Genomic DNA, 12,102 nt, shown 5'->3' with positions numbered 1-12,102 from the left:
AAGTATAACAACTTTTAAGTATTACTAATTCCATCCCCAGCATCAACACTACTTTCATTTGCCTGACTCAAAACAAGTTTTCCTCCCTGATACTGTTGGAGAATACAGAAAGTAGACTTCTCCATTTCTAGTTTAAAATAATGTAGTCTAAACTACCAACCTCTGGTTCAATTATGTAGTTTATAGTTCCGAAGATAACTGTTTTCAAAATACTTAAAATTCTAACTTGAATAGAATAATATAGCATTAATACTTATCACTTCTAAATGCCATTGTTGATCTTGAAATAATTATACTTCCCCTTTCATGACAAATATTCTCTGCATTAGTAATATCAGAAAGAAGCAGTGAGGTAGGAGGTCCTCAGCTCATGTGCTCACTGCTAAGGTGTCTTTTCCTCGTCATTTTTCCTGATTGTCTGTGAGACCTTCTAGCACATTGTGTCTTGACTGATTTTTTTCATGTGTTGTTTTTTGTTAGTATTTTCTGTAAGTCAAATGATTTTATTATGCATACTAGGAGTTTAGATAATAAGATGCATAAGTTCACAAACTGAAAGTTTTTATATGAAAGAAATAATGTATTACTTTGTTGAGCCTAAAGGAAAAAACATTTATCTCTATGGATGATCCACAAAATTCTGAAAAACAAAATAATGGAGAAGTCATGCTTTATAATTTAAATGTATGTAGATTATGACTTGTATGTAGAGGTCTATTTATGGCTTTGCCTCCAAATTATAAACTGTGTTCTACAAGTATATTTAATAATTGATTGTTAAAACCTTAAATATATTTTTCCACATAAGCATTATTTTTATAGAGTTTTCCCTCATGTAGATATGGTATAATATACTTGTCCCTGGTTTTGTGCAGCTTTTTTGTTTTGTTTTGTCTGATTTTGTAATAAATGAACATCTTTCTGTAAAAAACTTAGTTTTCTGTTTAATGCTGACCTAATCAGACCCCTATTGGTCCTGTTACTCAGTAGTATTCTTTAGAAGATTAAATGATCTAACATTCTTAAAAGTGTTTGGCATAGTGTGTGGCACACTGAAAGCAGAGAATAAATGCTGTTTACAGATGTTTTCCTGATTTAGCATTGAGATTATAAGGTTTGGACTTCCCTGGTAGTCCAATGGTTAAGACTCCACACTCCCAACACAGGGGCCACAGGTTCAGTCCCTGGCCGGGGAAGATCCTACATGCCACATAGCCAAAAAAATAAGAAAGAAATAAAAAGGTTTGAATTGGGTTCTTTGAGGTGAACACTGAGGTCATACAATAGCACAACAGATGATACCAGTTGGAAGAGGAAAATCCAAAAGATATTGAAGCTGTGAGATGGGGAAGAGTTTCTGTGGTCATTCGTCTGTATTGTTAGTTCCCAGTTATGTATTCTTTATCTAAAAGAAATACCTTAACTGAGGAGTGTCAGAATATGAATTTCTTCCTTTTAGTAAAATATATGTTTGTTAAAGTAATACATAACAGAGAAACATTATAAAAGCACTCTTTAAAATAGTGTGACCGTTGTGTATGTTATCTTTGTTTATTGTATTTGTACTTTGTACTTTTTGTAATATTTTTTCACGTTTGTCCAATGATGTCTTCCCTGTTTTCTTTATTTTTTATTTAATTATTCTAGTCACGTGAACTGGAAATTTCAGTTTATTGGCGTGATTGGCGATCTCTGTGTGCTGTAAAATTTCTGAGGTTAGAAGATTTTTTAGACAACCAACGGCATGGCATGTGTCTCTATTTGGAACCACAGGGTACTTTATTTGCAGAGGTAATAAATGTATTTTATTTTAAGTATGCATAACTGCAATTGAAGTTATATATGTAAGCAACATGATGTAGAAATGGGAAGAGTATTTAGGCTGAATGACAGATAACTTGAATTCTTGGCTCAACTCTGCCACTAAATAGTATATTACCCTAAGACAAATCATTTTTCTTTTCTAGGTCTGTTATCTTATCTAGAAAATGAGGGGATGGAACCAAATTATATCTTAGATTCTCTTAAGTTTTTAAAACTTAGAAAGTTTACTGAATTTCATGAACCATGAATCTAATGCTGTATTCATGTCAACTTAAATTTTCTTCACTGCAGGTTACCTTTTTTAATCCAGTTATTGAAAGAAGACCAAAACTCCAAAGACAAAAGAAAATTTTTTCCAAACAACAAGGTAATTACTAAGAAATCAGGTAGAGAGTGTTTTGGTGTTATCTTAAATATTTTAAATGTACATACTGTTTAAAAAGTGATACCCATCTTTGCTTTTTGCTTATTTGTTCAGTTATTTACTTAATTTTATTAGGGAAAGTTTTAAACATATATAGAGAGACTAGTGCAATGTAATATCACTCAGTTTCAACAACAGTCAACTCATGTCCAATTTTGTTTCATCCATGTTCCATCACTCACAACTTCCTCAGCTTATTTGAAGTGAACCCAGACATCATATTGATTCATCCATAAATATTACAGTATCTCTAAAAGATGAGAATTCTTTTTTTTTTCAACCTTAACCACCTATCATTACTAGACTTAAATGAGCAATTCCTACCTATTTATTTTTTAAACAGATTTTGCTTTTTTGCACTAGCCTTTAATAACAAATAGTTAAGAACTTTTTTTAAATGACAGATACTGTTTGTTCTTCATAAATTATAAACCAATGAATATGAATTTTTCAGTTATGGCTTTTGGTAATAAAAAAAAATTACTTGTTCGGTTTTCTTTATTTACAATATCCACAGGCAAAACCTTTCTCAGAGCTCCTCAAATGAATATTAATATCGCCACATGGGGAAGACTTGTGAGAAGAGCTATTCCTACAGTAAATCATTCTGGCACCTTCAGCCCTCAAGCCCCTGTGCCTGCTACAGTGCCAGTGGTTGATGTACACATCCCTGAATTAGCACCTCCAGCTAGGTATGCATTTTAACATTATTAAGCTTTTATAAAATAATTATTGTGACACTCATACATTTTGATTACAGTGAATCTATTACAAGTCTCATTTTTTCCAAATAGTATTTTGAAGTTAGTACTCGACTTTTAAAAACAATAAAATTGTTTGCTTTAATTTTAAAGCTATTTAAAATATATACTTTTGATTACTGCTTTTGGTGAATTGCTTTATCTTTTATAAGTGATTCCACAGTAACCAAGTTGGACTTTGATCTTGAACCTGAGCCTCCTCCAGCCCCACCACGTGATTCTTCCCTTGGTGAAATAGATGAATCTGCAAGAGATTTGGATACACCAGGACAGGTAAGGCATTTTAAACCTTGTATAATTCCTTTCACCAAATAAATTACCAGTTATAGCATCATGGTAATTTATCAGCTGTAGCATCATTGGGCTTCCCTTGTGGCTCAGATGAGAAAGAATCTGCCTGCAATGTGGGAGACTGGGATTGGATCCCTGGGTAAGGAAGATCCCCTGGAGGACATGGCAACCCACTGCAGTATTCTTGCCTGGAGAATCCTCATGGACAGAGGAGCCTGGAGGACCACATGGGGTTGTAAAGAGTCAGACACAACTGAGCAACTAACACTATAGCATCATAGTGAATGAGATGCACTTTTAAGCTGTTTCTTGTGAGTGAAACATAAAAACCTCTGGATGCCCATGAGCCACTAGAGATGGAATAGGTTGCTTATTCTAGGAGCCTGGGAGTATTGCTGATATTAGATGAAGTATTTCCTGACTGTGCATCTTCTAACTAGGTTAACATAATACCTGAAAATGCATATAAAATGAAAGTAATGTATTCATTTTTTTAATTGAAATATTGATTTACAACACTGTTTCAGGTATACAGCATAGTGATTCAGTATTTTTTTCAGAGTCTATTTCATTATAGCTTTTTACAAGATAATGGTTATAATTCCCTGTGCCATACAATATATCCTATTATCTGTTTTATTTATAGAAGTGTGTATCTAGTAACCCTATACCCTTAGTTTGTCCCTCTCCTATTCCTTCTCCCCCTGGTAACCACAACTTTGTTTTCTAAATCTATGAGTCTATTTCTGTTTTGTAAATACATTCATTTATATTATTTTTTAGATTCCACATATGGGATATATACCATTTCTTCCTCTGACTTACTTCACTAAGGGTAATATTCTATAGGTCCATCCATATTGCTGTAGAGGGCATTATTTCATTCTTTTTGTGGGCAGAGATTAATTTTCCATTCTATATCTATATAGCACATTTTAAAACAATTTTATTGAAGTATAGTTGATATACAATGTTGTGCTTAATTTCTTCTGTAGAGCAGAGTGACTCAGTTATACATATAAATATTTTTTTCCATTACAGTTTATCGCAGGATATTGAATATAATTTCTTATGCTATATAGTAGGACCTTGTTGTTTATCCATCCTGTATATAGTAGTTTGCGTCTGCTAATCCCACATTCCCAATCCTTTCCTCCCCCAACTCCGTTGCCCTTGACAACCACAAAGCTGTTCTCTATATTTCTGAGTGCTTTGTTTTGTAGATATGTTCATTTGTGTTATATTTTAGATTCCACATATAAATGATATCATGTGGTATTTGTCTTTCTCTTTCTGACTTAATTCATGTATCATGATAATCTCTAGGTCCATCCATGTTAGTGCAGACAGCATTACTTCATTCTTTTTTAATGGCTGAGTAATCCCACTGTGTGTCTGTGTGTATATATACACACACACACACCAAGTGTTCTTTATCCGTTCATCTACCAGTGCACATTCAGGTTGTTTCCATGCCTTGGCTATTGTAAATAGTGCTGCAAGAACATAGGGGTGCATGTATCTTTTTGAATTAGAAATTTGTCTCAGTATATGCCCAGGAGTAGGATTGCTGGATTATAGGGCAACTGTATTTTTAGTTTTTTTAAGAACCTCTGTACTGTTTTCTATAGTGGCTGCACCAATTTACATTCCTACCAACAGTTAAGAGAATACCCTTTCATGTGCCTATTGGCCATCTGTGTATACCGCATCTTCTTAAACCAATGGTCTGTTGTGGACACTTTGGTTGCTTCCATGAAACTAGCTATTGTAAATAGTGCTGCTGTGAACACTGGAGCTCCTGTGTCTTTTCAAATTAGTATTTTTATTATTCATTTTTTACATTTTTAAGATAAGAGTAATATTATAATTAATGACCAAAAAAATGAATATCTAATAATAATATCTGAATTTTATTTTCTCATTCATATTTATATTGACTTAACATTTTTTCTTTATTCTTACCTAATAAGTTGTTTTCTGAATGTTTCTATGATTTAATGAGTGTTTAATATTTTGCAGGATTCAGAAACTGTTTTTGATACTGAGAATGACAGAAACAGAATACTTCCAAAATCTCAATCTGAATATGAGCCTGATATCCCTCAGTCAGGCCTAGAGTATAGTGGTATTCATGAACTTGAGGACAGAAGGTAAAGAATATATCCACAGCTTTACTTACCTGTTTGGTCCCATGCTTTTGCCTTATTTTTAATCGGCATTACTGTTTTCAGATCTCAACAAATGTTTCAGTTCAGTCTACAAGACTTCAGATGTTGTGCTGTCTTGGGTAGAGGACATTTTGGAAAGGTAGTCTTTTAAATTTTCTTTCTTTGTAGGCATTCTAATCATTCAAATGAGAAATAATTATTTTAATCTAATTTCAGGTGCTTTTGGCTGAATATAAACACACTAATGAAATGTTTGCTATAAAAGCCTTAAAGAAAGGAGACATTGTGGCACGAGATGAAGTAGACAGGTTAGTTTTTAAAAATGAAATTGTTACACTTTTCTAAAGTTATGACTTATGAAAATCGATGTATTCTGTATATATCGAAATGACAAAATTATCTCTTTCAATAATACAGTCGATTGTTGAATAACATGGTCTTCAACTACGTGGGTTCACTTAAATATGGATATTTTGCATTTAGTAAATGCTGTAATATTACGTAGTTTGTGGTTGGTGAATTCATAGATGTGGAAGAACTGCAGATACATAGGGCTGACTGTAAATTATGCATGATTAACCCCCATGTTGTTCAGGGATCAACTGTTATAAGTAAAGAAACTAAATAAATTAATGCGTGAGGTGGGTATTGATTAAATATTGTTTTTCTTTTTAGCTAATTCCCTCTTCCCATTCTTATGACATTTTACTGCTTGGTGAATACCAAAAAAAGTCGATGAAATCTTTAAACTAATTCTAATAAGTTTTTATACTTGGAAATGTTGAAATATTTGTATGAATTAGGAACTGTTACACATCTGTGGTTGGGTGAGGCTATTTCTCATTTCATACTACAGAAGTAATAAGATGTCATTTACAAGTAATCTTCAGTTAAGTGGTTAATTCCTTCTGCTTTTTAAAATACACCTGTATCTATTTTCATTTCTCTTAATATGGTAGCTTTTGACCACAGCATCTTTCCTTTCTGTGTGTAAATTGGTATGGATTCATCTTCATATATGATTATTAAAATGTAAGGACTTTGGGGATAATATTGTAATTAGGTTAGAGAATATATTTTAAAAAGACTATCTCAAATTAATGGAGTGGTTCAACCTGGAAATTGTTGTATAATAAAATGGCATTTTATTACAGAAAGAGACATTTTTTTATATTTAGAAGAACCAGGAAGCATCAGTTGATATTACTAAAAGACAGCCCTATGTAATGAAAACAGCCTGGGATTATGAGTGAGAAGATTCTCTAGTCCTGATTGTTCCTTCTTAATTAATGATTTGATCCCAGGGCAATTCACTGAACATCTTTGAGCCTCAATTAACCCACATATTTTTAAAATACATTTTTTGGTAATACTTGCCTTACTGAATTGGATTATTGCCATGTAATATATCAAATTGCTATTTTTAATATATTTCCATTGTATGGGAAGTTCTTAGAATTAGGATCAATCTTAAAAGATGAGCGTTTCCTTTATGTAAATCTTTTCCTTTTGGATTTGCCTATTTATTTTTTATCTGTTTCTCATACTCCTCAATTATGTCAAAATAAACTCTTCCTTGATCTAAAACAACTCAGGATTTTGCATAATATTTATAAAATATTCTGAACACCATAGTATATGCTAGCAGTTACATCAGTAGTTAAAGCAAACCTTTAATTACACTGTCAGTCTGTTTTTAATTACAGTAATAGTACGGTCAGATGTTTTTCTGGAAGAATATTTGCTTTATTCCAGATCCATAATGGTAAATTCATTTATAGCCTAAAATAATAGTTAGTAATATGAAAGTGGTAATTACTTGGTGGTTTATATAACTTTCTGCTACATTGTTACTGTTTTGAGCCACATCTCTGTAGGAAAAAAAACTTTGCAATTAAATATAGATAGAATAATGTTAATATTACTATTAAAGAAGAATGTCTGGATCAGAGGATGAAGCTTTAGCCAGATTCAGTGGACATGGGTTTGGACTCCGGGAGTTGGTGATGGACAGGGAGGCCTGGCGTGCTGCAGTTCATGGGGTTGCAAAGAGTCAGACACGACTGAGCAACTGAACTGAACTGAGGACATTACCCCTACTTTAACAGGTGGCAAGAATACACAGAAGAACTATACAAAAAAGATCGTAATGACCCAGATAACCACAGTAGTAGGCTCACTCACCTAGGCCAGATATCCTGGAGTGCGAAGTCAAGTGTACCTTAGGAAACATCATTATGAACAAAACCAGTGGAGGTGATGGAGTTCCAGTTGAGCTATTTTAAATCCTAAAAGATAAGGCTGTTAAAGTTCTGTACTGAATATGCCATCAAATTTAGAAAACTCACTCAACAGTGGCCACAGGACTAGAATAGGTCAGTTTTCATTCCAGTCCCAAAGAAGGACAACGCCAAAGAATGTTCATATTACTACACAATTGCACTCATGTCACACGCTAGCAAAGTAATGCTCAAAATTCTCCAAGCTAGGCTTCAACAGTATTGAAACCGAGAACTTGCAGATCATCAAGCTGGATTTACAAATGGCAGAGGAACAGAGATCAAATTACCAACATCCTTCGGATCATAGCAAGCGAGGGCTTCCCTCATAGCTCAGTTGGTAAAGAATCCACCTGCAATGCAGGAGACCCTGGTTTGATTCCTGGGTCAGGAAGAGCCGCTGGAGAAGGGATAGGCTACCCACTCCAATGTTCTTTGGCTTCCCTTGTGACTTAGCTGGTAAAGAATCCACCTGCAATGCGGGAGACCTGGGTTTGATCTCTAGGTTGGGAAGATCCCCTGAAGAAGGGAAACGCTACACACTCCAGGTTTTTGGCCTGGAGAATTCTATGGTCCATGGGGTCGCAGAGTCGGACATGACTGAGCGACTTTCACTTTACTTTTCATTGGATTATAGAAAAAAGCAAGGGAATTCCAGAAAAAAAATGTCCTTCTGCTTCACTGACTATGCTAAAGCCTTTGACTATGTGGATCACAACAAACTATGGAAAATTCTTCAAGAGATGGGAATACCAGACCACCTTACCTGCCTGCTGAGAAACCTGTATGCAAATCAAGAAGCAACAGTTAGAACTGGACATGGAACAACGGACTGGCTCCACATTGGGAAAGGAGTACGTTGAGGCTGTATATTGTCACCCTGCTTATTTAACTTATATGTAGAATACATCATGCGAAATGCTGGGCTGCATGAAGTACAAGCTGGAGTCAAGATTGCTGGGAGAAATATCAATAACCTCAGATTAGAGGAACTAGAGAGCCTCTTGGTAAATGTAAAAGAGGAAAGTGAAAAAACTGGCTTAAAACTCAACATTCAAAAATCGAAGGTCATGGCATCTGGTCCCAAATGTCATTTGTCACTTCATGGCAAATAGATGGGGGAACAATGGAAATAGTGGGAGACTTTATTTTCTTGGGCTCCTATTACTGCAGATGATGACTGCAGCCATGAACTTAAAAGACACTTGGCCCTTGGAAGAAAAGCTATGACAAACCTAGACAGTGTATTAAAAAGCAGAAATCCTTTGCCAACAAAGGTCCGTGTAGTCAAAGCTATGGGTTTTTCCAATAGTCATGTACAGATGTGAGAGTTGGACCATAAAGAAGGCTGAGTGCCGGAGAATTGATGCTTAACTGTTGTGTTGGAGAAGATTCTTGAGAGTCCCTTGGACTGCAAGGCGATCAAACCAGTCAATCCTAAAGGAAATTAATCCTGAATATTCTTTGGAAGGACTGATGCTGAAACTCCAATATTTTGATCACCTGAAGTGAAGAGCTGACTTGTTAGGAAAGGTTGTGATGCTGGGAAAGATTGAAGACAGGAGAAGGGGACGACAGAGGATGAGATGGTTAGATGGCATCACTGACTCAATGGACATGAGTTTGAGCAAGCTCTGGGAGATGGTGAAGGACATGGAAGCCTGGTGTGCTGCTGTTCCATGGGGTCACAAATAGTCCAACATGCCTGAGCGACTGAACAACAACAAAATTAATCTCAGTTCAGTCCCTCAGGCGTGTCCGTCTCTTTGTGACCCCATGGACTGCAGCACACAAGGCTTTCCTGTCCATCACCTACTCCCGGACCTTATTCAGAATTAATCTAGCCTTAGTGAAAGGTTGATGAGTGATCTTCATTTTACTTCAGTTATAAATTCACTTATTTGGTAACATGGAAGTAAAATAATCTCCAGTAGAAACAGGGAAATATAAAATTCAGAGTGAGAAATAAAACTCGCTCTTAGAGGAATTTGAGGAAAGCATCAGAAAGAGAACAATTATAGGAAGGCAAGAAAAAAATTAATTTAGGAAATAAGAAAATAGATTAGCATGTTTTTAAAAATAATGTAACTTGAAAGTCTGAATAGTAAATAACTAAACAGAAATCCACTATATCCACTTTTCAGTTCATTCTTTTAATAGATCCATAGAATTCAATGTTATTGCATATAAGTGCAGTTTTTTAATAGGTATTTCTGGAATACTTGATGGTTCTTAATGTCAGTTTTATTTTCTAAATTTTATTTTTCTAGTATGAATCTTATTATTTTACTTATAGAAAATTCCAGACCAACTTATTTTTTGTTTTTTTGGTTTGTTTTTGTTTTCTGCTGCTTTTATTGAGACAGAATTGACCTGCAGTACTGTATAAGTTTAAGGTGTACAGCCTCATTATTTGATTTATGTACATCTTGAAATGATTATCACAGTAAGTTAAGTGAGCATCATATAGATACAAAATTCAAAAATAGAAAAATACATATTTTTCCATGTTATGAGAACTCATTATTCTCTCAACAACTTTTATATATAACATACAGCAATGTTAATTTTATTTATCATATTGTACATTATATCTCTAGTACTTACTTATCTTATAACTGGAAGTTTGAACATTTTTTACTGCCTTTACATAAATTATGCACTAACTTCAAAGTAATGCAATTCATGTACGAAGATCACGTTTTCCACCTACCAATAGTTGAACTTCCTGAGTGCCATCTTCCCCTACTCCTAAGTAAGAATGTTAAATATATGTTACAGTTATGCCTCCTCATTCAGCTTGGTTTCTGTACCAGTTCAAATTTCCAAGCAAAAGAATAGACTTGGAAGTACATTTTTGCAGTTGCAGAACAAAAACATGGCTAGCCAGATTTTTTATATATTATCATATATACATATATATGCTTTAATCCTAAGATTAGCCTTATTAGTGATATAATTTTCTACTGACCAAAATAACTATTTATATAGTTTTTAAGTTTCTAACATATCTAATAATGTACTAAAGGAAGTATGCAAAAAAAAAAATGTTAGAATTGAACTAGTCACTTAGGGAGATAAACCATAAATACGTTATGCAAATAAAAGAAATTAGATATGCTTGAGTTAAAGATAAACAACAGACAGTCACAGCTCATAAAAGGGGAAACATCAAAGTGACAATGCACTGGTGGATGTAGGTAAGACCTTGTAAAGAAGAATGGATTGTGCTGGTCTTTGGCAGATGGAAGATATGTGGGAACATGGAGAGGAGAAATGACAATTTAGGGAAAAATGTTTTGGACAAAATGAATAAAGTTTCAAGTTTTTCATGGACTTTTAAGGAGAACATACAATTTAGATTAAATTGGGAAAATTTAAAGACTTATGGAGCAGCTTTTTGGTGTGATGTAACATGCTTAAAATTATTATTCTTGTTTGGGTCTGTAAAAGAGCTTTCCTCCTTTACCTAAGGTCTATATCCAGTCCTCATCAATATTGTCAGTCCTCATCAAAGAATTCTATGAATGGGATTAAAACCATTTTAAGGAGCACTCTCATCAGTTCTTTAGACCATTTATATGTTCAACACAGGTCTAACCTTATAGTTACCCATCCAGTTGAGAATCAGTAACTCACCAGTAGTGGATTAGTAATTCATGCATGACTGATACACAGTGAAGAGGCCATGTTTGTCGTCTGCTTGACAACAAAACATCTTGTCAGTTTGTTATTTCATGTGTATATTTTATCCTAATTAGCCACAATTTAGATAGACTGAGTAAATCACTTGTCTTAGAATCTAATTTGCAGATCTTGCCCAATTGTACATTATTTTCCAATACATTTAAATGGTGATAAAGTCAAAGCTATTAACTTTTCTTTTTAATCATCTGTGAATTTATTTCTAATAGTGACTTAATTTGCAGTAGCATTTAGAAACCTTGCAAATGTATGTAGACATAAGCCAAACACTCTAGAAGCAATTATAATGGGGGTTTCTGAGTATATATAAAATTATAAACAAACTGTATGAAATAGAGGGTAAGAGCTCATCTAGAATATGACCATATTAGATCTACTGTAAACACTATTTCATAGGAGCTATATTTACTGTATTTAAAACTGAAGAGATGTTTTAGTTCATCATTCAGAATACAACTATATTAACAGCATTGAAAATTCCATGTTCCTTCTACACAACAGTTATACTTTTAAATGTTTTAAAATTCTCTTTAATTTTCTTGAGTCATAGCAATATAGTCTGGATATCCAGACAAATGCTTTAATCTTTAACCTGTTAAAATTAATTCTTAAGAGATCCCAAAGAAAGGAGAATGAGTCTACCTCCT

The 12,102-nt window shown here is 34.0% G+C and overlaps 1 protein-coding gene across 3 annotated transcripts in view; it reads left to right on the top strand.

The window, feature by feature from the left end:
* Positions 1–12,102, top strand: part of PKN2 (protein kinase N2) — a 134,622-nt gene that overhangs the window by 104,987 nt on the left and 17,533 nt on the right. For 2 of the 3 annotated variants that reach the window (XM_061411355.1, XM_061411357.1), the window contains exons 9-15: positions 1,648–1,791; positions 2,116–2,191; positions 2,766–2,940; positions 3,162–3,282; positions 5,323–5,453; positions 5,535–5,610; positions 5,688–5,779. In XM_061411355.1, the coding sequence (XP_061267339.1) occupies positions 1,648–1,791; positions 2,116–2,191; positions 2,766–2,940; positions 3,162–3,282; positions 5,323–5,453; positions 5,535–5,610; positions 5,688–5,779 (815 nt within the window). The remainder of the gene's footprint in view (positions 1–1,647; positions 1,792–2,115; positions 2,192–2,765; positions 2,941–3,161; positions 3,283–5,322; positions 5,454–5,534; positions 5,611–5,687; positions 5,780–12,102) is intronic. The other variant, XM_061411356.1, reaches the window with a different exon arrangement.

This window comes from Bos javanicus, chromosome 3 (genome assembly GCF_032452875.1).
Source record: "Bos javanicus breed banteng chromosome 3, ARS-OSU_banteng_1.0, whole genome shotgun sequence".
NCBI lineage: Eukaryota > Metazoa > Chordata > Mammalia > Artiodactyla > Bovidae > Bos > Bos javanicus.
The sequence above is the reverse complement of the archived record's forward strand: the minus strand, read 5'-3'. Positions and strand labels throughout refer to the sequence as shown.